Here is a 23,734-nt window from a genome sequence, read left to right as displayed (position 1 = left end):
AGAGGATGCATTATGCACTCACTGGAACATGGTCAGTTACCCTTGCTTTCGGGGGTACCAGGACACCCACTCAGTCACATCAGTCAGTGTGACACGTGATCCTCAATATAGTCGGCTCTTACGACAAGATCGGGATAGCGGGGTCCCATCCCTCTTATTAAAACACAGGTGTACATTTGCAGTCTTATATCTCTGTTTACCTATTTGTGACCAAGCATGAGATTATGGGACCGCATTGGTGAAACATCACATTTTAACGTTTCATTATATTTTAAAACTACAGTCTCTTGGGAACACAAAAATCTGATTCACAAGCTTCAATTCATATAACTGACTTATAACTATTAATATTATAATTGCAGTTTTCAGACATAATGCGTGATGAATTGACTTATTCTGAAAGGTTTTGAAATAATGTTTTTATTACATTGCCAACTATAAGAAAAATAATATATGTTTGTACAGTCCGCACAAATGGCGATCTTCACTGAACTGTGCTGACGTCAAACATCTTTATGACGTCATTGCACCATAAAGTTCCTTTCCTCCTGGTGGGTTACATTTGTGTTTCTGGTTCGCAGGTTCTGTCCGAGCGTGTTCTTCTATCTGGGCAGCGTTGTGCCCGCTATCTGGTTCCTGGAACTTCACGCCATGGAAGAGCGGATTGCCGAGAAGGAAAATTTCAACACCACCATCATCGGTCGCAACAACACCGCCGAGGACCTCACCATGACCATAGCGGAGTTGGGGGTGAGTAACTCCTCTCAACAACCCCGTAGTTGGATCAGCAACATCACTCGGGTTTCATGAGTGAATTTAATACTGCTTGGATATATTTATATCACGGTTTGAAGTTTGTTGTGGTTTGTTTGTTTGTTTGTTTGTTGTTAACCCCGCACTCAGCAATATTCCAGCTATATGACGGCAGTCTGTAAATAATCGAGTCTGGACCAGACAACCCAGTGATTGACATCATGAGCATCGATCCATGCATTTGGAATACGATGACATGCATCAACCAAGTCAGCTAGCCAGACCACCCGATACCGTTAGTCGCCTCTTACAGACAAACAAACAAACAGGGTCAATATTACAGCTACATCACGGCGGCCTGTTCATTATGGACTCTTGACAAGGCAACCTACATTTATAAACTGTGTTCTAAACCAAAACCAAAACACGTGCCGCTTTCCATCAGTGGAATATGGATTGAGGCCAAAGCATGTTTTGATCATGAACATGAGTTCAGATTATAAAATCTTTGAAGTTTAATCATGTTCAGATTTGGGGACGGTGCGGGGATGTAGTGAGGTCTGAGCCCATTTCATGTGAAAAACTTTATTCCGTATGTTAGGATTATGTGCAACATGTTTAGAGCTAAACATGTGTTTTACAGTGTAATTGGAAGCAAGGACAACGACCCCTACACTTAGGATACAATGACACACATCAGCCAGGTGATATAGATATTACTACACGAGTGAAACAAGGAGTTGTAAGACAAATGGTATCTGACAGACACGAGAGCAGTAACCCCCCGCTTGCCAGACAAACGCTCTATCTAATAGACCACTGAGACGTTTGTATAAAGGAGTTATATATGTTAAAGTGTTTGAAGGGGTATGTACAGTAAACTACGGTTATAACGAACTCAAGGGGACCACTATTTTTAATTCGTTATAACCATAGTTCTTTATAAGCAAATGTACCGAATATATACAGAAAATAGACAGGACCAAAAAATAGTTCCTTATATCCGTTATTCGTAATAAGCGTGTTCTTTATAAACGTAGTTTACTGTACCTCATAAAAGAAGATCAAATACCCACCCTTAACATAATGGGAATATTCAACTTTTTGAGATACAAAATGCTTTGAGATACATTCATTCCTGCATTAACCGTCAGACCCAACAAGCACAGTCTAAATTTAACAAGTGTATTTCTGTACTTGTAGTTAAGTTATTTAACGACCTCTCTGGGTCAAAGCAGGTTTCAAATGGTCTATAAACATCACCTAGAACCGTGATTAAATATGCATTCCTCACGAAACGTTACAGCAGTTTGTCGAAAATATCTTAAAGAGTTTTCTCTTTACCAAAACATCCCTAAACCATGAACAGATCATTAATAACGGTTTCTGCTCGACCTCAGATTTGACATGTTTCTGCTTTGACATGTCCTGACTCACTCGTGATGCTTTAGGAGTCGTCAGCGTGAAAATTCAGCAGCTTGAACCAATACTTGATGTGCCATGTGAAGGAACATAAATTAGGCATTATGATTCATTATTCATCGGAATTTCCAATATGGATTCGCAATTGCCACCTGGGCTATCGCTAAAACGTTGTTAGTTCCGCTTTGTGTGGAGGGATCCGCATCAGACAGGTCATCGCGTTCCTCTGTTCTTTACTGAGGGTTATCTTTTCTGTCTTTTGTCATGTTATCCGCTGTCGTGGTAATTTAATCGACCCACTTGTCACTTCCGGTGTTTGAGTGTGAAGCTACACCCTTCGTCACCACTCTACACTTTCGTTACCTCGAAGACGACTCGTCCCTCTATCGATCAATGTTAAATGCGATAATGGTTCAACAAGGTGGATTTTTTCGCCAGCGCCCGTTTGCTCTAAGATGGAACCCAGTTCATAAAATGTCCCCGAGTGGGTCACGAGTAGTCATTTGGCTTGTTTCGGAACGTCGCAAAGTGGTCACGAATAAAACAACACTGTCAACACAGCCCACGCGCTCCAGTCCATTTATACGCTATCTCTGTTGTTTCAGTGGTTATATATGGTTATATCGACCTGTATGATATAGTCCAGTTTCAAGAACTAATCTGTACAGCCAATAACAAAATCCATAAGCTAAGGACAGTACATTTACTATTAGATAGGATTTATCATGCGTACTATAAGATTTATTGACCATTGCTATAAACCGTCATTAATTAATCTGGACAGTAAGCCCAACAGATTAGAATCTTCTTGTCAGACGCGACAAGGAGGTCGTCCAGTTTGACTTCACTGTGATTTAACGGTGATCAATTGATTCATTTGACCAGCGGTCACATCTAACCAGTGTCCATAAGGCAATATTAAGGTCTTTCGGACCAGAACCAGCGACCCTATCATGCAGGCGTTGGGTGCAGTGGCTCTGTGTCATTTCAGATAATATGCATGGCCTCTGATATTACCGATTAAGCAAAAGAGTTATTTCGTACTTTCGCCGATTCTACTTTTGATACCCAAGTGCTTGGTTATTGGCAAAACGCGCATATGGCCTTGTTAGCGTTGTTACGCTGGAATTAACATAAAACAGGATTATTAATGTTCGTGTTCTTTGTAAAGAAGTTGGATTCATTGTTTGATGAAATTCCAAACTGGCAACAGAAATATTAAACCTGTTTAAGACTCAATAATTTTATAGAAAATACAAAAAGGGAATTTAGACGTGTTTATCCTGTTAATACAGAAAAAACCGACAGACGGTAGCGAGACATATCATCACGGCATCAGCAGGTCGGGCGTTTCAGATATCCAGCATGTATTTATCTAGATGTGAAATAGATCCTTGCATCCCCGTCTTATCAAGTTTGGTGGCCGCGGTGGCGTTTGAACTTTCAGAAAGAAAATATACGTACATCAAGCAAGAACAAGCTCATTATTTGTTTCTAAATAGTTGGTTGGTTGTTAACTCCGCACTCAGCAATATTCCAGCTATATGACGGCGGTCTGTAAATAATCGAGTCTGGATCAGACAATCTAGTGATTGATATCACGATCATCGATCCGCGCAATTGGGATCGATGACATGCATCAGCCAAGTCAGCGAGCCTGACCACCCGGTCCCGTTAGTCGCCTCCTACGACAAGCATAGTCGCCTCTTATGGTAAGTATGGGTTGCTGAAGACCTATTCTACCCCGGATCTTCACGGGTCTTCTCAAAAAGCAATATGGTTCCCATACAGGTACTTAATCAACGACCATATTAAAAACTGTATGCCAAAAATGACTTCTAGTCGTCATAGACGCCGTAAATCGATGTGCAGAGTTGTGCCCCTTAAACGTGCCCGAATCCGATTATCATGGGTTCGAATCCCAGAAGGCTTGTCCGCACCATATCAAGTAAAAAACGTTGAGTACCATTTTTATATTGGAAGTCAGAGAACTTTCCTGAGCAATCGCAGTTTGTGTAATACGTTAAAGAACCATGTTGTAGTGGTGAAATGTTATAACTGAACATTTAAATATATAAGCGTTGTTCTCTTTGATCTTGATTGAAATCTTATTTGTTAATGCACAGTGGGAACGTGCGCGTTATATAAAGTCCAATATCCCACACTTAATGCTGGTTAATATCAGTCCAGGCCATATGAATAGTTGTTTTTCATTCATATAACCCTTAAGAAGAAAGCGATAACACAGTCACGGCACTATTACTCGAATCGCAGGTCATAGTTAACAGCCAGACAGTAAATAGTAGGGTCTTAAACACGGCTTTGAACTGTTACAGCGGTCGGGTAGCCTTGTGGTTAAGGCGTTCGCTCCTCACGCCGAAGACCCGGGTTCGATTTCCGACATGGGTACAATGTGTGAAGCCCATTTCTGGTGTCCCCCGCCGTGATATTGCTGGAATATTGCTGAAAGCGGTGTAAAACCATACTCACTCACTCACTCACTAAACTGTTACAGGAGATCAGTTGTCACGCATGTCATGAAATGGCAGATTTAGATTGGTAACGAATATTTGGCAATTACCCCATTAGCGCTAGAGAGCAAGGGGGCTGGGGCTGGGAAGGGTTTCATGGAAAACCGCGCCTGATCTCTACTCTCATTTTTACCTATATTCCAACCAAACATTATTGATAATGTGTCACTTTAATTTACACGGCATAAAACAAACCGTGGAGCGGCTTTTATTATTATTGTTGTTGTTGTTATAATTAGAAAATACATATTTTTTTTTTATTTTTAAAATAATAATTATATTTTTTTTAAATTGATTTTAATTATTGATGTTGTTGTTATTATTATTCTCAATTCGAAACTGTCCGTTAACGTTCGTTGTTGAGATACAGAAATCAGATATGCTTCTGCAAATCCTTCGCTGACTCGGACCGAGAAGTCAGAAACCTCTGTGATGATAGTGCAATATAAGATGAACTATTCGGTGCAAACGCATGCTATACAAAGTACCAGTCTCGTCGTCTCGGTTGTTAATAACCCGCCTTACACGTGTTTATATACACCGAGATTACACATGTTTACATACACTGTTCACCTGTAATTTATGCTCCCAATTTCTTGAGGTTATCTTGGAGGTGATTTCTTCTTCATAACCAAAAAAACATAAGCAGTGAAAATGTTATCGTAGACTGATCAAAGATATGATGTCGCACGAGCTTGCTGGGCGTGCAATTACGAAACCAGATAATGGATGCAGGTAGAGCTTGAGAAACATGTTATAACCATAATAATGTGCCGTTGCTTTTGAAATGAATCATAAAACATTTTTAAGAGTGGATGCTATCAGGTTGGGAAATGGATCTCGTTTACACATTGTTTAAAGGTTTTTTAAAATGTTTTAAAACATCTCATCTAATAGAAATTCTATATTTTATTCAGCCAATATAAACACATTGGCTAGAACGAAATTCGAATATTGTTGTCTTCTTTTTGGCTTTTTCGTTTATAATCTTAACTATTTAGTTTTCCTACGTGGCATCATCGAATAAAACATATCGCTATTTACTGGTGAAGGGAGGCATATCTGTAATCTTGGAGAAAGGAGATTGAATAAGTTGCCCTCACCCACTGAATACCAAGTGGTTGGTCCCTTACTAATGCCATCTGAAGTAATTATCCATAGTAATGCTTTCCCGAAGTAGTGATTTTCGACAACAATGTTTTACCAAACTATTGCCAACCCACAACATTGCTAACAATCAGCAGCGCTTTCCCGAAGTAGTGATTATCCGTAAAAGTGCTTGTTCAATGGAGTGATTATCCACAGCAATGCCTACCAAAAATAGTGTTTACTCATAGCCATGTGCTTACCCAAAACCGTCCTTACCCACACGAAGACTTACCTGCAGCAGTTATTTCCCGAAGTATAGCTTACCCACATCATTGCTTTCTTGAGCACTGATCATACACAACAATACCTACCCAAAATAGTACTGACCCACAGCATTGCTATCCGAAGCAGTGATCAAACACAGCAAGACCTACCCAAAATGGTACTGACCCACAGCATTGCTATCCGAAGCAGTGATCATACACAGCAATACCTACCCAAAATGGTACTGACCCACAGCATTTCTATCCGAAGCAGTGATCATACACAGCAATACCTACCCAAAATGGTACTGACCCACAGCATTGCTATCCGAAGTAGTGATCATACACAGCAATACCTACCCAAAATAGTACTGACCCACAGCATTGCTATCCGAAGTAGTGATCATGCACAACAATACCTACCCAAAATAGTACTGACCTACAGCATTGCTATCCGAAGCAGTGATCAAACACAGCAATACCTACCCAAAATGGTACTGACCCACAGCATTGCTATCCGAAGCAGTGATCATACACAGCAATACCTACCCAAAATAGTACCGACCCACAGCATTTCTATCCGAAGCAGTGATCATACACAGCAATACCTACCCAAAATGGTACTGACCCACAGCATTGCTATCCGAAGCAGTGATCATACACAGCAATACCTACCCAAAATAGTACTGACCCACAGCATTGCTATCCGAAGTAGTGATCATACACAGCAATACCTACCCAAAATAGTACTGACCCACAGCATTGCTATCCGAAGTAGTGATCATGCACAACAATACCTACCCAAAATAGTACTGACCCACAGCATTGCTTTCCGAAGCAGTGATCAAACACAGCAATACCTACCCAAAATGGTACTGACCCACAGCATTGCTATCCGAAGCAGTGATCATACACAGCAATACCTACCCAAAATAGTACCGACCCACAGCATTTCTATCCGAAGCAGTGATCATACACAGCAATACCTACCCAAAATGGTACTGACCCACAGCATTGCTATCCGAAGCAGTGATCATACACAGCAATACCTACCCAAAATAGTACTGACCCACAGCATTGCTATCCGAAGCAGTGATCAAACACAGCAATACCAACCCAAAATAGTACTGACCGACAGCATTGCTATCCGAAGTAGTGATCATACACAACAATACCTACCAAAAATAGTACTTACCCACAGCATTGCTATCCGAAGCAGTGATCATACACAGCAATACCTACCCAAATTAGTACTGACCCACAGCATTGCTATCCGAAGCAGTGATCAAACACAGCAATACATACCGGTACTGACTCACAGCATTGCTATCAGAAGCAGTGATCATACACAGCAATACCTACCCAAAATGGTACTGACCCACAGCATTGCTATCAGAAATAGTGATCATACACAGCAATACCTACACAAAATGGTACTTACCCACAGCATTGCTATCCGAAGCAGTGATCATACACAGCAATACGTACCGGTTCTGGCCCACAGCATTGCTATCAGAAGTAGTTATCAAACACAGCAATACCTACCCAAAATAGTACCGACCCATAGCATTGCTATCCGAAGCAGTGATCAAACACAGCAATACCTACCCAAAATGGTACTGACCCACAACATTGTTATCCGAAGTAGTGATCATACACAACAATACCGACCCAAAATAGTACCGACCCACATCATTGCTATCCGAAGCAGTGATCAAACACAGCAATACCTACCCAAAATGGTACTGACCCACAGCATTGCTATCCGAAGTAGCGATTATCTACAGTATTGCTTACCCCCAAAATGGTACACAGCATTATTATCCGAAGTAGCGATTATCTATAGTAGGTCCATGGCAGAGCTTACCCGCAGTATTGCGTGATTGCAGCTATGCTTACTCGAAGTATTTATTATTCATAGCTTTGCTTACCAAAAATAGTACGTACTCAAAGTAATGTTTTCCCAGAACTGTACATATCTGCAGAAGTGAATACCTACATCCTTTCTACTAATAACTGACACAGCCCAAACAACAATATCAGCTCAGCACATCTTGCTTGGAATAGCAAACATAATTTATCAGACCCTCCCTTTCAAAATACAAAAGTCCGTTTGAACCAAGTGAAGTGTTAACTTTACTGTGTGAACTCTCGCTTTTTGTTTTGCTACTTCGTCTTATGATGTCACGGCTCGCTCACCTGTCATGTATTAGGAGTTGTGGACCGGATAAAATACAAGCGGAAAAACGGCATTTCTGTTTAACACTGGCAATGAGGTGAGTGAGTGAGTGAGTTTGGTTTTACACCGCTTTTAGCAATATTCCAGCAATATCACGGCGGGGGACACCAGAAATGGGCTTCACACATTGTACCCATGTCGGGATTCGAACCCGGGTCTTCGGCATGACGAGCGAACGCCTTAACCACTAGGCTACCCGACCGCCCCGGCAATGAGGTGAGGTGAATTTGGATTTAACGTCGCGTCCAAGATTATTGCACTTTTATAGCGACGTGCATGCATGTGTGTGTGTGTGTGTGTGTGTGTGTGTGTGTGTGTGTGTGTGTGTGTGTGTGTGTGTGTGTGTGTCTGCTTGTACTAGTCTGATGCCGATTTATAGTGCTAGCTCACTGAGATACCATGCCGCAGTTTCATGTCAAGACATGGTAATGTAAATTTTCTCGTGACCTACTTACCCCGGCAATGGAAGGGTTCATTTACTTCAAGGAGGTGTAGTGTACATTTTTGTTTAGTAGAGCCAACCAGCATTGCGAAAAAGGATAGAATTATCTTCTGCATATAAAAAGAATTCGGGCCACTGTAACGTGACAGCAGCCCACATTCCCTCACGACAGGTTATCTATTGGCGTCATGTTTCTTCTTTGTGATCATGACGTAACCCTATATTATTTTTCTAGGACGTTACTATTTGTTAATCAGCGACCTTCTTTGTCACAAAACGTATGCTGCTGTCTGTTGTTTTGTTAATTTGGGGATTAACTACAAATTTCAGCTATGAAAACGGTAAGGTTATTTTTCAGGGTATTATTATTTGCAGAAGCCCCTAGTCTGTTCATTACAGACCTGAGGCTTCTGAAGATGATACTGATCTGAACAATAACGATACCCTTATAATACTACGCAGCATTAGCTCATTATTCCTTGAGACCCGTTAAGATCCGGGGTAGAATAGTCTTCAGCAATCCATGCTTGCAGTAAAAGCTGTCTTTGCTTTTCCTAAGAAGCGACGAACGGGATCGGGTGGTCAGGCTCGCTGACTTGGTTGATGTATTTCATCGTATCCCAATTGCGTGGATCGATGCTCATGATGTCAATCACTGGATTATCTGGTCCAGACTCGATTATTTACAATCCGCCGTCATATAGCTGGAATATTGCTGAGTGCGGCGTTAAACAACAAACAACCATTATTCCTAGAAGGAAAATGATGAGCAGTTTACAATTATCAAATTAATCATGAATGTGATAACATTTGAATTAAACCTTTTATGCAACATTGACATGGTAGGTAGGCAATAACAAGAATGATATCATTTAAACAAAAAGATATATTTCTTAGTTCACAAAATGGTGTACCATGTTCATAAGGGTGTCTTCCACAGCCTATCATCTCACAAACGTTTTCAGAAGTCACAAACAAGGTCCACAAACACATCCCCTGTTGCTCACACATTTTGTGAAATCACCAGTCACCAAATGTATGCTAATGATACGCATATATTAGGGGAATAAGACTACTATGATAATACCGTATCGTCTCTTGCAAAGCCCATCATATTCCTTTTGATTTAAAAATGCTTTTAAGAAATCTGTAAAACATTGTACTCATCTAATGAAACCATTGTATCATTAATATTTAGTTACAGACCACACAAGAATTATTGACACAATAAAACAAGTTAAGAAGCTCGAAAAATCAGACAATTATGTTCAGTGTTGCCGGGAAAGATCCATAACATGTTGTCCAGAAGACAGTATTTGAGCATTTCAGGGATGATTTTCACAGCTTCTACTATTATGACCTGTGCTTTGACAAAGAGAACATTTTGCTGATCTCAGTGGTTTTCGCTCTTCTGTACTTTATAATAACTCGAGACGGTTTTGTTTAAGCATTATTTGTTTCAATGCAGCTCTACCCTGATGAGATGTGGATCGTAAATACCAAACTGTAGTGCAGTCATTTAGTTTTTCAAAACCTTGTTGGCTGAAGTACACTAAGTCACCATGGAGTCTTATCATTTCTGCAATATGACACGCAAGAATGTGCATGTAAGGGGTCACATCTTTCCTCTGGTAGACATTACCATATGTGTGTACCCAGGCCTTACACCTACATTCCAATGCCATTATCTCACTATCTGTGAAATTCTTTTGACCCAGGACTGACATAATGCTACCAAGTTCCCCCCAAAGAAAGATTATAGCTCTTAGTTTTGGATGACCTGGGATCATGTCCCCAAGGACTATCCGAGCAGCAAATTTCCTGTGCTCTGGTCCTGTGAAATCTCTGAAAGTGAACCTTCCAGATTCTCTCTCATTTCTGAAGTGAAACTCAATTCCAAGAATTTTAACAAAGGTTTCAAACCTTGATATGTTTTTACATTGATCTCTTTTGTATGTGGCATTGCCCCTTCTAGTGTTGTCTCCGCTCCTTAGCTCATATATCAATAATGCTTCACCAGTTGATCTGATAAGCGTAAGTACAAATGTAAAGTGTCAGGAATTCTTCTAGTTATTGGTATAAATTTGAATAGGGGAGGGTGTACACAGTTAGATTTCTGTGATCTTTTCCTTGACATTGATGCTATCTCCTCAACAGCTCGAGCCCCCTTTGATTTATCTGAAGCTGTCCATTGCTTTTGGGTATCATATCTGTCACTAGCAGGACATTTGCACCAGAGACAACTATACAAACAAGCACAGGAGGATTTTCCTGACACCATATTGAAGAATCACTGCTTAGATAGAACTGTACATGAAAGACTTCCCCCTAGACAGTTAGATGATCCAATGTTTCAGCTTCCCTGATAATGTTTGTCAAAGCCTCTGCTACAATCTCATCCCCTTCCTTGGCATAAAACATAGCCAAAAGGTAGTTCCCTTCACAAGATTTACACCAGCCATCGCCTAGGACAGAGAAACCAAAACTGATCAAGGTTTTCCTTCTACCTACAAGAGTACCCTCCCCTGTGAATTTGACCTGAAGACACCTGGTTCCCAACATTTTGTCTCTGTCATCTGCTAATCTACCAGAAATGTATCTACTCAATCTCTCCTTCAAAGACTGTTGAACACCATTAATTTCTCCAGGAGTATTCACTATATGGACCTCATGATTGCAATGCAACATTCTCTTCTTTACTACATGCAACCTGGGTAAAGAGGGAACTACCATCGACAGTTCATGATAAGCCATGTTGCTGATACTCTGAGAATCTTTCACATACAATACTTTGTCAATCTTCTTGAGGGCTCTCTGTGATTTTCTTCACAGTGCCTCCAGCAAGGGATACATCAAAACAATTGCCCTTTGCATCCTTGGCCTGAACAGCCTTTGTCTCCATATCATATCATTGTAGGAATTCAAGAGAACGCTTACATTCTGTGACAAGCATTTGCTTTCGCTTATATATCTGTGACTGAGAGATTAAATCAGATTTCAGACATCTGACTTTTTTTCCTTCAGAGTTCAGAACACAAAACAATCTGGATGAAAGTTTCTTAACCTTATGTTTCAACTGAACGTTCTTGCAACTTATCCACTTAGCCTTTCTAACGGCTGATTTGTATTTCTTCAGAAGGGAAAGCTTTGATTTCTTTTCATGATCAAGCTTTGATAAAACATGTGGTAAGCAATCTCCTGTAACATATACTTTCATATGATATTCCTCCTTCTCCCATTCATGAAGAAGCCGTTTCAGTTGGTTACCACCCTTTCTTGTAGCTTTACCATACCTTGATAAAAGTTTCTTAAGATAAGAAGATACTGTTGGAGTTACTTTATCAAACAGGATAACGTGTAGGTCTATATTCCTCTTCACACATAAGGATGAAATAATACTATTACAAATATCAGAGGTAAAACTGTCATACAATGACAGTTTTGTCACATTGATTTCAAATAGTGACATCTCTAAGAAAGTACCTGATAGGCATAACACAAATAAACCTAGTATAGTGAACATTTCACAGCTGTCAAACAGAATCTATAAACAAAACACCTTGAGGAGTGGTTTCAAAGAATCTCTAGATTAAACCATGGGTGAAAATATATGATAGAGAGAACACACATACATTATCCTACAAGCTGAACATATCAGCTTTAAAAAATACTTAGATAGAAACTGGTAAGGATGACTGGTAACTTATTTCATGCTATGAATACACACATGTTTCAGTATGTGTCTGAGTTGGTCCATTTCGACATGGTTCCCCTTTTCTTTTACAGATGTCATGTAGAATACAAATCCACGATGGATCAAGGTTTTCTTGAAGTCTGTGTCATACTCCTCTCTCATTTTTTGCTCATAACAGCCAAAGCTTAGTGTCTCCCTGTTAACAAAACAGAAGTCTCCTGCAGGGTTTAAAACCCTGTACCACCAATGTTCTCCGAATAAAACATTTGGTGCATGGACATCATTGAAGCGGTAGAGTGATCTGTTGCTGATGCCTTTGTGGGAGTAGATAGTAGTTGACAGATCAGTCAGAGGCTTTATCCCCGCAGGTGTACAGACAGGTGCTTTAATGGAAACCAAGGAATCGGTTCCTCTCTGGCAATGTAGGTTGTCTCGTATAGCTGAAAACACCTGGAACTGGAACATATCTTCAGGACTGAAGAAGGGATGACCCAGTCACAACTGACTCAACTGTTACCCACTGGTCATATTTTGATGGCCATCCGATGTAGTGTACCTTCTGGAGAGTTCTTCCATCTTCAGTTTTTGTTTCTAACACTTTGACATCGAAGAACCTTTTAGGATTCCATTCAACAGAAGTCTTGGGATCCACTGGAATTGGTGCTCCTAAGTTCAAGTTCCTATAATTCACCTCATTCCCTCCATCCCTTATTCTTAGTTTGGGGGGCATTCTGTCTACAAATAAGGCAAACATATAGGAAATACAGTGGGAGATAAATGGATCCACGCATGTATGTTATAAACTTTTCCTGTTACACACAGATATATAACAGATAATCGTGTCACAATGTTCATCACAAACAAATCAAAATATTTTTTAGAAATAGTGGCATTCCTAAAACCAGTGTTTAAAGCTAAGCCCTGAATACTTACAGTTAGTGATAGATCCAGTGATGGATAAAGACTAAAATGATGATGATTAGTGTGGTCACAAATATCCCTAGGGCAATATGAAGGACCACTTTTGACCACTCCATTTGAGTGGATTCTAAAGATAAAAAATATATACAATTATGAACATTTAGACATTACCACTAAAGCTATGCTTCACTGTCAATTATTTTTCATAATCCTCACTTTACAACATAACAGTGGGGACAGGACAGTGTGGCCATAATGATTTATGATGATAAGAATTGAATTGACCTGAAATTGTTTGATATTTATTACTGAATAAAAATATAAGAGGTAAACATGTACATAATCCCTACGAACAGACATAATTCACGCGCCTAGCAACTACTATGTAGCAAACTTTATGAAACAGTGTCCGTAACTTTTAAATATCTGTACATAATCCGTTTTAAGGATATGTATGCTATAAATATGTATGCTTGTATGCGAGTAAAATGTTCTTTGAAGTTGTCTCCCTTATATGTATGTCAACAGGGTCATCATGGCGGCAATGTCCGCATTATTGTTCAGGTTCAGCATGTTTTGGGTACAATACAAGTGCTGTAATTTAATGAGATTAAATTGTAAAATAAAGACACTTTGTATGTCTGTGCACCTGCGTGCGTGTTATGAATGAATGGTGTGAATATTTTGAATACTTGTTTGAGTGAATGCTATCTTACGCATATATGCAAAAGTGGACGTTATGGCTTTATATCTGTGATTAATGTTATGGATGTCTGTTTCGAATCGCGTAAGATGTAATATTCATGAACTGTTTTAGTTAATATGGGCATAGATCTAGGCCTATCCTTTTATATAGCTACGTGTAATGTTAATATCAGCTGTTATAAACAGTTGTCGTTATGCCACGGACATTACATACGGTATATATCATATTATTTATGCTAAATTGTTGTTGTTTTTAAGCATAAGTTAAAAACTATAACAATATTGAATCAATACAGCTATAAAAATGTTGGCAAGCAATCTCTCTGAGTTATCTCCCTTAATCAAAGCTGTCACCCCTATGTACTCAAAAGAAACGTCCAGAACGATCGTGCTCCGAGGGTCGCCTGAAGTTTTAAAAGACCCCCTCAGGCGCAAATAATTCAACAATGGCATTGAAAGTGTGCAGGTTGTGCTGTCTATTGCAAACTTAACATACTAAAATGTGAAATACTTACCATATAGCCGTGAATAGAGTTTATTCCCTTGTAATATACACAGAACGTTGCTGCTCTGACCCACGCTGTCGACGTCGAGAGGAAGTAAATCGAAAACGAGGCTTCATGAAATTTCTATACATGGTCTCGACTTAATGGCTAGAGTAACAAATATTTGAATTACGGCGCCAATTCTTAACCAATCTCGATGCATCTTGCAAGTGTTGTTTGGAGATATGTTTGGCGGGCCTTTCAGCTGTAACCACTTTTATTGCATGCAGCGGGAAGAATTTTAAGGGTGCTTTATAAAAGGGCATTTTATTATTGAAACAATGCAGATTTCTTACTCAACAAACCATCATAAAGTACGACAACAACAGCTAAATATTTCTAAAATTGATTTGACACACTTGTTTAGAGAGGTTATTAGATTGTGTTTTCAGTGTAACCGGTTCAAATGGAGTGTTCCATATAGTCACTCGTGTTGAGGAATACAACGTCCTATATTACATGGAGGAAGTTAGATTTATGTATGCTAATAAGAATTATGTTTCGGTATGACATGAGAACCCCGATCAGACACAGAATACTGACTCCGAGCCGACCAGTCCTTGTTTTAGCCCCTAAATGCCGAGCCAGACAGGGAAACAACAAGTACCATATTTTAACGTCTATTGGTATGACGCACCCGGGGATCGAGCCCCGGACCTTCCGATCTCCGGGCGGACGCTCTACCACAGGACCATGGATGCGGTCGACGCTGGCAATGAATGTCGATCACGCGCAGATCGTGTAGACTAACTTAGACGTATAAATGAGTGTTGTTTTACGCCGCGTTTAGCAATATCCCAGCAATATCACAGGGGATGACACAAGAAATGGGCTTCACACATTTCACCCACATGGGGATCGAAACCGGGCCTTAGGCGAACGCTTTAACCACTAGGCTGTCCCACCGCCCATCTACATGGACCGTCAGTTCTAAATCCGTATAGTCCAAGGAACATGGCATGTCACATTACCAGAGGCAATGTGTGACCATGTTGTGTGTACCAGTAGTTCGAAAAGCTTTTTGAAAAGAGTGCTGTAAGTCAAAAGTATGCAGTGTGAATTTAGTGGAGGATAAACTGAGAAAAAGCTTAGTAGTTACTTAATATAAAAGATATTTTTATATGTATAACTACTTGAGCCTGCCACATGATGTAACCAAGATCTATAGACTAATGCGTTCCTGGGGGAGTACCTGACTTCACCTCAGCAAGCCAACACCACATTTGTTTGTTTTATTCCAATCGGTAAGGGCGGTGGGGTAGCCTAGTGGTTAAAGCGTTTGCTCGTGTCGGAGCCCAAGTTTCGATTCCGCAAACTGTACAAAATGTGTGTAGATCCCAGACACAAACTTAAACTCGTTCCTTGTCCCATATTTTCACATGTTTAGATCTTCACATTTTTAGGATTGTGTTCAACAGCTGAACGTGTTTAGGGTCTAAATGCGTACACTCCCCTTGCAATTCATTGTAGGTACATTGTAATTTAAAAAGGGATGCTTTATATGTTTTTATTAACGTTTAATGGGATCTGAAGTGGGTGTATGTAGGGGGATTGAGGGATAAAAGCTATTTTAGCAGTATACATGGATTAATTGGAGGGTGGGCGGGTAGTGGTAGCTAAAAAGGTTAAGTGTCTATCGTGGTAATCAGATATACTGTCATTGTCAGCTTCTTGTATGAGAGAAATACCACTGGTCATACAGCAACAACACATTCGTGAACACATAGAAGTTTAAACCTCGGCGGGTATAGGAACCTGCAACCTCTGAAAGTGTAGTCCTTGGCGCTACCCACTGAGCCACGGAGACTGTTGGCGTCACAAGTGTCAATCTTTCAAGTCACCATTTACCGAGTTTGGTTAAGTTGTATGATTTTAAGTAATATTCTACCAAGTTCGGCGTAAGTCATTTTATGCAAGTGCCTGTGAATCTGATTTGCACATCTAATTTCAATATATATGAAACATCGTATTCCTGTTTGACTTATTGTCAAATGATACTGAAACAGTTTTAAATTCTAAACGTGTTAAAACATGTTTTAACTTTAAAATGTTTAAACGTGTTTAAATTCTAAACATGTTCAAACATTAAAAGTGTAAAATCTAAACATGTTCAAACATGTTTTAACGTCTTTTAATTCTGAATATGTTTAAAATCTAAACATGTGTTATAGCGTTTAAATTCTGAATATGTTATGATTATGGGGGTGTAGTGTTTAGGTGGTGTTTAGGCTGCGAGACTACAGCTCATTTCATGTGTTTAGACCTAAATGCGTTAAGATACAACACACCAAATGTGTATTAAGGTTTAGGATTTAAACACATTATTAAGCATGTTTAGATCTAAACATGTCTTGTCTGTGTTTACATTCTAAACACCTGTCTTACAATGAGTGAGTGAGTGAGTTAATATTTAACGTCACATCTTTCTTACAATGCATATGGATACAATGAGGGCAGCCCATTTCTCGTGTCTGCTGCTTAAACCCCTCTCAAAGTGTTTTTTGTGATTCATATACACATTTCAGTACTATTTGATGTGTGGTCAGGTTCGCCGACGTGGTTGATTGCGTGCCATCGTTCCCCGACTGTATGTGGGACGTTGCTCATGATATCAATCACTGGTTTGTCCGATCCAGACTCGCCGTCATAAAACTGAAATATTGTTGAGTGAGTGCGGCGTTAAACATCAAACAAACATCACGCAAAAGCAACTACGACATTCATAAATAAAGCGACAAAACCCTTTCCATATCTATGAACAATTCCGACAATATCATGAGCATGTGTTTATGAAACACTAGCAAATAGTAATGATACCAGGTGTTCGCGAATAGGTGAGCGTATCCTGCCCCACCGGTGGCACCAGTCACAACACATGCAAAGGCAAGTCAATTGAAAATATATGGGAACATATGGTACAAGTCAAAATAGGGAATTGCATCGGACATCATTTTTGTCAAATTTGAACATATATAACATATAAACCAACAGGGGGCACGGGTGGCCCAGTTGCCTAAAGCGCCGCGATTCGATGTGCAGAGTTGCATCCCTTGGACAAGCCATAAACCTATGATTGTGGGTTCGAATCCCGAATCAAGGTTTGTCAGCACCATATCCGTGCTCGTGGGTTTCACCGAAGTGGTAAACGTCTGAGACCTGCATCACTTCGGGCTTTCCTCCAACATTAAGCTGACACGCCGTGATATAACTAGAATACTGTTAAAAGCGGCGTTAAACCCAACTCACCCACTCACCCACTCACTATAAACCAACATATCCACGTTTTATTGCAGCTGGAGATCAACATCCCCCTGTCTCTGGACGCGGACCTCTGGCTCCGGACAATAGAACAGTTCCTCCTCCTCATGCTCATCGTTGGGCGATGGATGTTGCCCAAGGGCGCCCTGTCACATGACCAGCTGTCTCAACTCTTATTGGTCTACGTGGGTACGGCAGCTGATATAGTCGAGTTTTACGAGGCCTTCAACGAGGAGGAGGTAAGTTACACATTGACTTTCCAGGATTGACGAACCTTGCGTCAGTGCAAATTCGTTACATGTTAAAAAAACGTTCTGATGCCAACGAGTTTCTCATGCTTTCGTATAATGCTTTGGACGATTTGACTCCAATTTTATCGAGGACAGCTGTTTTCCAGAATTTAAATCCTTGCAGATTGTTAATATATTAAAACGTTGAACATATTTACTTTGTAGAAAATATAAGGGTCCATTTCCTGAGAAAATAATTAATCCGAATGATCCGTCTTGGACCTTTATGGCCTTGTACTTGACCTTCGCGTTTCCTGCTTCCGGGCAACATACGTGGGAGAATAGTCAATACGTCTCTTTGGTAACAATGAGAGAATATTATTTCACGCCGCAGTCAGCAATATTCCAGCTCTATAACGGCAACCTGTTAATAATCGAGAATGGAGTGATTGAGAGAGAGAGAGGTTTTCGCCGCTTTTAGCAATATTCCAGCAACATCAAGGAGGACACCAGAAAGAGGATTTATACATTGTAACCATGTGGGCAATCGAACCCGGGTCTTCGGCGTGAAGAGCGAACGCTTTAACCACAATGCTACCCTACCGCCCGAATCGAGTATGGAGTATCAGACAAATCAATAGTGGGTATTATAAACAGCGTCCCACTTAGTCGGAGTATGAGGACACCCAATCAACCATGTGACCGGGTCTGACCACCCTTATACTAAATTGGGTCTTGCGACAAACATGGATTACTGGGCTAAATTCTATCCAGAAATCACCAATGGGTATGTCTGGCAACAAACCATCACTGCCAGTGGTCCAGTGGTCCAGTGGTCCTATGACCTAATTGAAATCTTGTTATGATTTTGAGGTGAGGTGAAATGGGGTTTAACGTCGCGTTCAAGATTTTTACACTTATACAGCGACGTGCATGCACGTGTGTGAGTGGCTGCTTGTACTAGTCCGGACTAATGCGGATTTTATAGTGCCAGCCCAATGAGATACCATGCCGCAGTTTCACATGACTGCGCCATTCAGACACAGTATACTGACTCCGTGTTTTAGCCCCTTAATGCCGAACGCCAGGCAGGGTAACAACAAGTACCATCGACTCTATCCACCAGGCCACGGAGGCTGTCTTCTCGTACGACAAATGAAGCATACTACCTTATTTTACCATAAGTACCATATTTTATCATCTTTTGGTATGACGCGGCCGGGAATTGAACCCCGGACCATCCGCTCTTCGGGCGGACGCTCTACCACTAGACCATGGAGGCGGTTTGTCATTTTATCAACTTATATTGATGACTAATGAGTCTATGCATAGTCCAATCAAAATCGCGTAACGAAATCCACTTTCGATTCGTAAACTGCCGTACAGATTTCGGTCGATTGCAGGATTTGCAAAGCATGTGCAGTTAACATGCCGTCAACAGACATTTTCCAAATCTTTTCATGTCAAGGTGCTCACGTGATATGATACACTTAGCAAAGTAAGACCCTTTTCTTACAATACAGATCTTGATTAACGATCACATCGTCTTCACTGGCGCCGCCATTTTGTTTGAAGAAAATGCAAGTGATATGAGATTTGCAATCGTATTGGTCAATAGGAGGGACATAGAAGGGACTTAACTCGTAATAGCCACTGGTGGCGATACGATTGAGCCCAGAAATTCCAGCGTAGTTCGGTAAGGGTTGACATTGGCCTATCGGGGACACAACTCATCGAATTGCGGTCACCTGTATCATTGGGCCCACTTGCTCCCTTCACAGTACTGTATAGGTATGCTTAAGTACAGTGGGCGCTATGTTCTTAACAAACCTCGAGCGGTATAGGTAGGCAATGACAGATATATATATCACTCAGTAAAGAACGTTGGATGATGTTGATGGTAGATCTGTTTGTTGTTGCCTGCATCCAGTTAAGTGATTCTGCACGTGCGAAAAGCTTCTTTTGTCATATTAATTATCTTAGACGCGGTCTTAAAACAGGAAGTGACGTCAAAGTATATCTTAACGAGGCTGCAATCAGTGCTTTATTGCAGTTCGGTAGGGTTTGTCAGAGGAGTGTCATTCAATGAAACGATAACGTTCTCCCAACTTAATTATTCCAGTCCCAGAGGAAAACATAATCTTCAAAGCATCACAGCGTAATTCGAAAAACCTTGATCAATTAAATAAATATTATTAATATGATTTGAAGTTTTGGATTATGACGTAGTTTCCTGGTACTTTTTCACACAAACACATGTATCATGTTTTCTGATCAAAGCGACAGTAAGTTTCGGATCGTTGGGACTGTGTGGTGATACTGGTCAGGATTGTCGTCCCACACGTGCAAGGGACTTTGTAGGCAACATTAAGCTTCGCTAGTCTTATGTAACTACAAGCTGTCAGCTCTATCAGGTGAACAGTAGGATGTTTACTGGAGACAAATTAACAAATTAAATACCCTCCTTGCTATAAGTGGTGTAGTTTCCTGACGATATAAACACGTAAAATGTTTCTAAGAACCCATTAGTCGCTATCAGTATTTATATATATAAAAGTTTTTAAAATACTACAATTTAAACCTGTTGATAATCTATCTTAAGAACTCACGCGCCCAACCTTTTCTCTTTTTTTCCCTGCCTTCTTCACATTTTGAGGAAATACTAGTAAATAAATATATACTTGAACTATTTATTTTTAGCTGTTGTTAGACCTAGCGAACTGAATTTGTAGGCCAACCCCCTCCACCCGATTGCTTGATGGTGGCTAAAATGATACAAACATGAAATGGGTATTCGATGGTGATGCGGGAATCAGAGTTGTGTTTTGAACCTGAAGTTTGCAGTGTTCCGGCGACAGTTTTTAGCCAAGTAACGTTTTGACAACGTTTGTAATTAATTGGTCAAATCCAATATTCAAGCCCATGGAAAGTGTACGCTCTTTTGCCCGGTAGTTTATATTGTTGCATCAGACCTATAACTCTTGACTTTGGACCAGACAAGCAGTTGTTAATAGCACAAGTACTGATGCTGGAGAATCCTGGGAAAGAAAGTAGGGTACAGTTTTTTAATTGTTAAATGTTTTTGACGTTTCCGCTTACTGAAATGTTCAAACAATTTTATTTCCAGGTAAAACACAACCGACTGCTATGCTACATAATTCTGGGAATATGGTCCGCAAGTCTCATCCAATTCACGTTAGTTCTCACAGCCACGAGAGCTCGGCGAGACCAGTCCGGGGTTCCCACCCAGTACAACAAGGAGGAAGAAGGTGGATGCTGCAATCCGGAGATCTACGGAATCATGATTTCCATTGCCTTACAGGATCTTCCCTTCCTCGTTGTGCGCATGCTCCTCATCTTCAGATACGGTGTCGTGAGCTACACTAATATGTTTTTCACCTCCAAGAACTCCTTGGTCATCGTGTTGTTGATTTATCGCCTGGTGGTGGTCCAGATGGAGGCGGTCAAGTCGGACAAGACCACCTCTCCCGCCACGCGGCAGTCACGTGTTCATGACATGCCAATCTACGATGGTAAGGCCAGCCTTATCTCCCCTGATCGAGCCCCGAACGTGTATGCCTCAAATCCGAGAAGACCGCCTCAGTTTCGACAACAGGAAAATTCCAAAGTTTGACGTGTTTATGTGTCTTCTGAAACTTTAAACACTCGGTGGATATCATATTATTGTTCTTATTCAAACTGATGACAATATCCATGCCTGATTATGCGACTACATGTGATAGAAGCCCTGAACATATAATTTCATAATCTGAGACTCGTATTGAACAGATCGTACCAGTTGTATCCGGTCTCATCGGTATTGATTGGAAAATGTGTGTTCTATATTTTTCATGGAGTATTTAAATCAATAGGTTTACCTATGACATACTTTGTTACCCATTTGGTAAAATACTAAGAACTGGTGTTTAGAAATACGATTTTAGATGCAGTGTTGAGTTCTTGTCAACGGCCATGTGTACCCAGCTTACAGACCTATCATTTTCTGGTGTGTGGGGTGGGGTGGGGTGGGGTGGGGTGGGGTGGGCTATATACAGGATATGTTCTTGGTCACTGCTTCAAGACGGACATCTATTTCCGTGAAAGGAGAAACAAATTACAACACATGTATTTGTCTGATGAACAATGTATTTCTGGAACAAATTATTTTTTTTTAAAACTCCTAGTAGTCAACCCCCACCCTACCCCCAGAATATGAAATGGTCTGTCCCAGTGACGCCTTACACATTTCAGTCTTTTCACTTTGGCATTAGATTTCCTACCCTATTAACCATTATGCAACCACCTGAAAACTGTGTGGTTACAGTGTCACACTTTTAAAATTATTGAGCTCTGTAGAGTACCGGAACTGGGAGTATGTGAATGTTGTTTTACCCGTGTTGGCAATATTACAGCCTTATCACGGATAAATAATCTGGTATGAGGACGTATCCAAGGTATAAGGGCACGATTACACATCAGGTCACAGTGACCACCTGATCCTCATTGTAACCGGTTATTTTGACAGGCAACGTGTACTGGGATCTCTTTTTTGCCCCAGAATTAACCCAGGGAGACAGGCATCGTGTACAGGGATCTCTTTGGCCCTAGAATTACCCCAGGGAGACAGGCATGGTGTACAGGGATCTCTTTGACCCTAGAATTACCACAGGGAGACAGGCATGGTGTACTGGGATCATTTTGGCCCCAGAATTACCCCAGGGAGACAGGCATCGTGTACAGGGATCTCTTTGGCCCTAGAATTACCCCAGGGAGACAGGCATGGTGTACAGGGATCTCTTTGACCCTAGAATTACCACAGGGAGACAAGCATGGTGTACAGGGATCTCTTTGGCCCCAGAATTACCCCAGGGAGACAGGCATGGTGTACAGGGATCTCTTTGGCCCTAGAATTACTCCAGGGAGACAGGCATGGTGTACAGGGATCTCTTTGGCCCTAGAATTACCACAGGGAGACAGGCATGGTGTACAGGGATCTCTTTGGCCCTAGAATTACCACAGGGAGACAGGCATCGTGTACAGGGATCTATTGGGCCCCAGAATTACGCCAGGGAGACAGGCATGGGTTGCAGGGATGTATTGGGCCCTATAATTCCCCCAGGGAGACAGGCATGGGTTGCAGGGATCTATTGGGCCCTATAATTCCCCCAGGGAGACAGGCATGGGTTGCAGGGATCTATTGGGCCCTAGAATTCCCACATGGAGACAAGCATGGTGTACAGGGATCATTTTGGCCCCAGAATTACCCCAGAGAGACAGACATAGTGCGCAGGGATGTATTGGGCCCTAGCATTCCCCCAGGGAGACAGACATGGTGCCCAGGGATTTATTGGGTCCAAAAATTCCCACAGGGAGACAGGCATCGTGTACTGGGATCTATTGGGCCCCAGAATTACCACAGGTAGACAGGCATAGGTTGCAGGGATCTATTGGGCCCTAGAATTCCCACGGGGAGACAGGCATGGTGTACAGGGATCTCTTTGGCTCCAGAATTCCCACAGGGAGATAGGTATGGGTTGCAGAGATCTCTTTGACCCTAGAATTCCCCCCAGGGAGACAGACATGGTGCCCAGGGATTTATTGGGTCCAAAAATTCCCACAGGGAGACAGGCATCGTGTACTGG

At 41.1% G+C, this 23,734-nt stretch overlaps 1 protein-coding gene across 2 annotated transcripts in view; it reads left to right on the top strand.

Annotated features, from left to right (window-relative positions):
* LOC124152491 (transmembrane protein 26-like) overlaps nt 1–22,100 on the top strand; it is a 107,704-nt gene extending 85,604 nt beyond the window's left edge. For both annotated transcript variants that reach the window (XM_048394372.1, XM_046525435.2), the window contains exons 3-5: nt 582–750; nt 17,898–18,101; nt 21,220–22,100. In XM_048394372.1, the coding sequence (XP_048250329.1) occupies nt 582–750; nt 17,898–18,101; nt 21,220–21,726 (880 nt within the window). In that variant the 3' untranslated portion in view covers nt 21,727–22,100. The remainder of the gene's footprint in view (nt 1–581; nt 751–17,897; nt 18,102–21,219) is intronic.
* The last annotated feature ends 1,634 nt before the right edge of the window (nt 22,101–23,734 follow it).

This window comes from Haliotis rufescens, unplaced genomic scaffold (genome assembly GCF_023055435.1).
Source record: "Haliotis rufescens isolate VD_foot unplaced genomic scaffold, xgHalRufe1.0.p SCAF_13, whole genome shotgun sequence".
Lineage (NCBI taxonomy): Eukaryota > Metazoa > Mollusca > Gastropoda > Lepetellida > Haliotidae > Haliotis > Haliotis rufescens.
The sequence above is the reverse complement of the archived record's forward strand: the minus strand, read 5'-3'. Positions and strand labels throughout refer to the sequence as shown.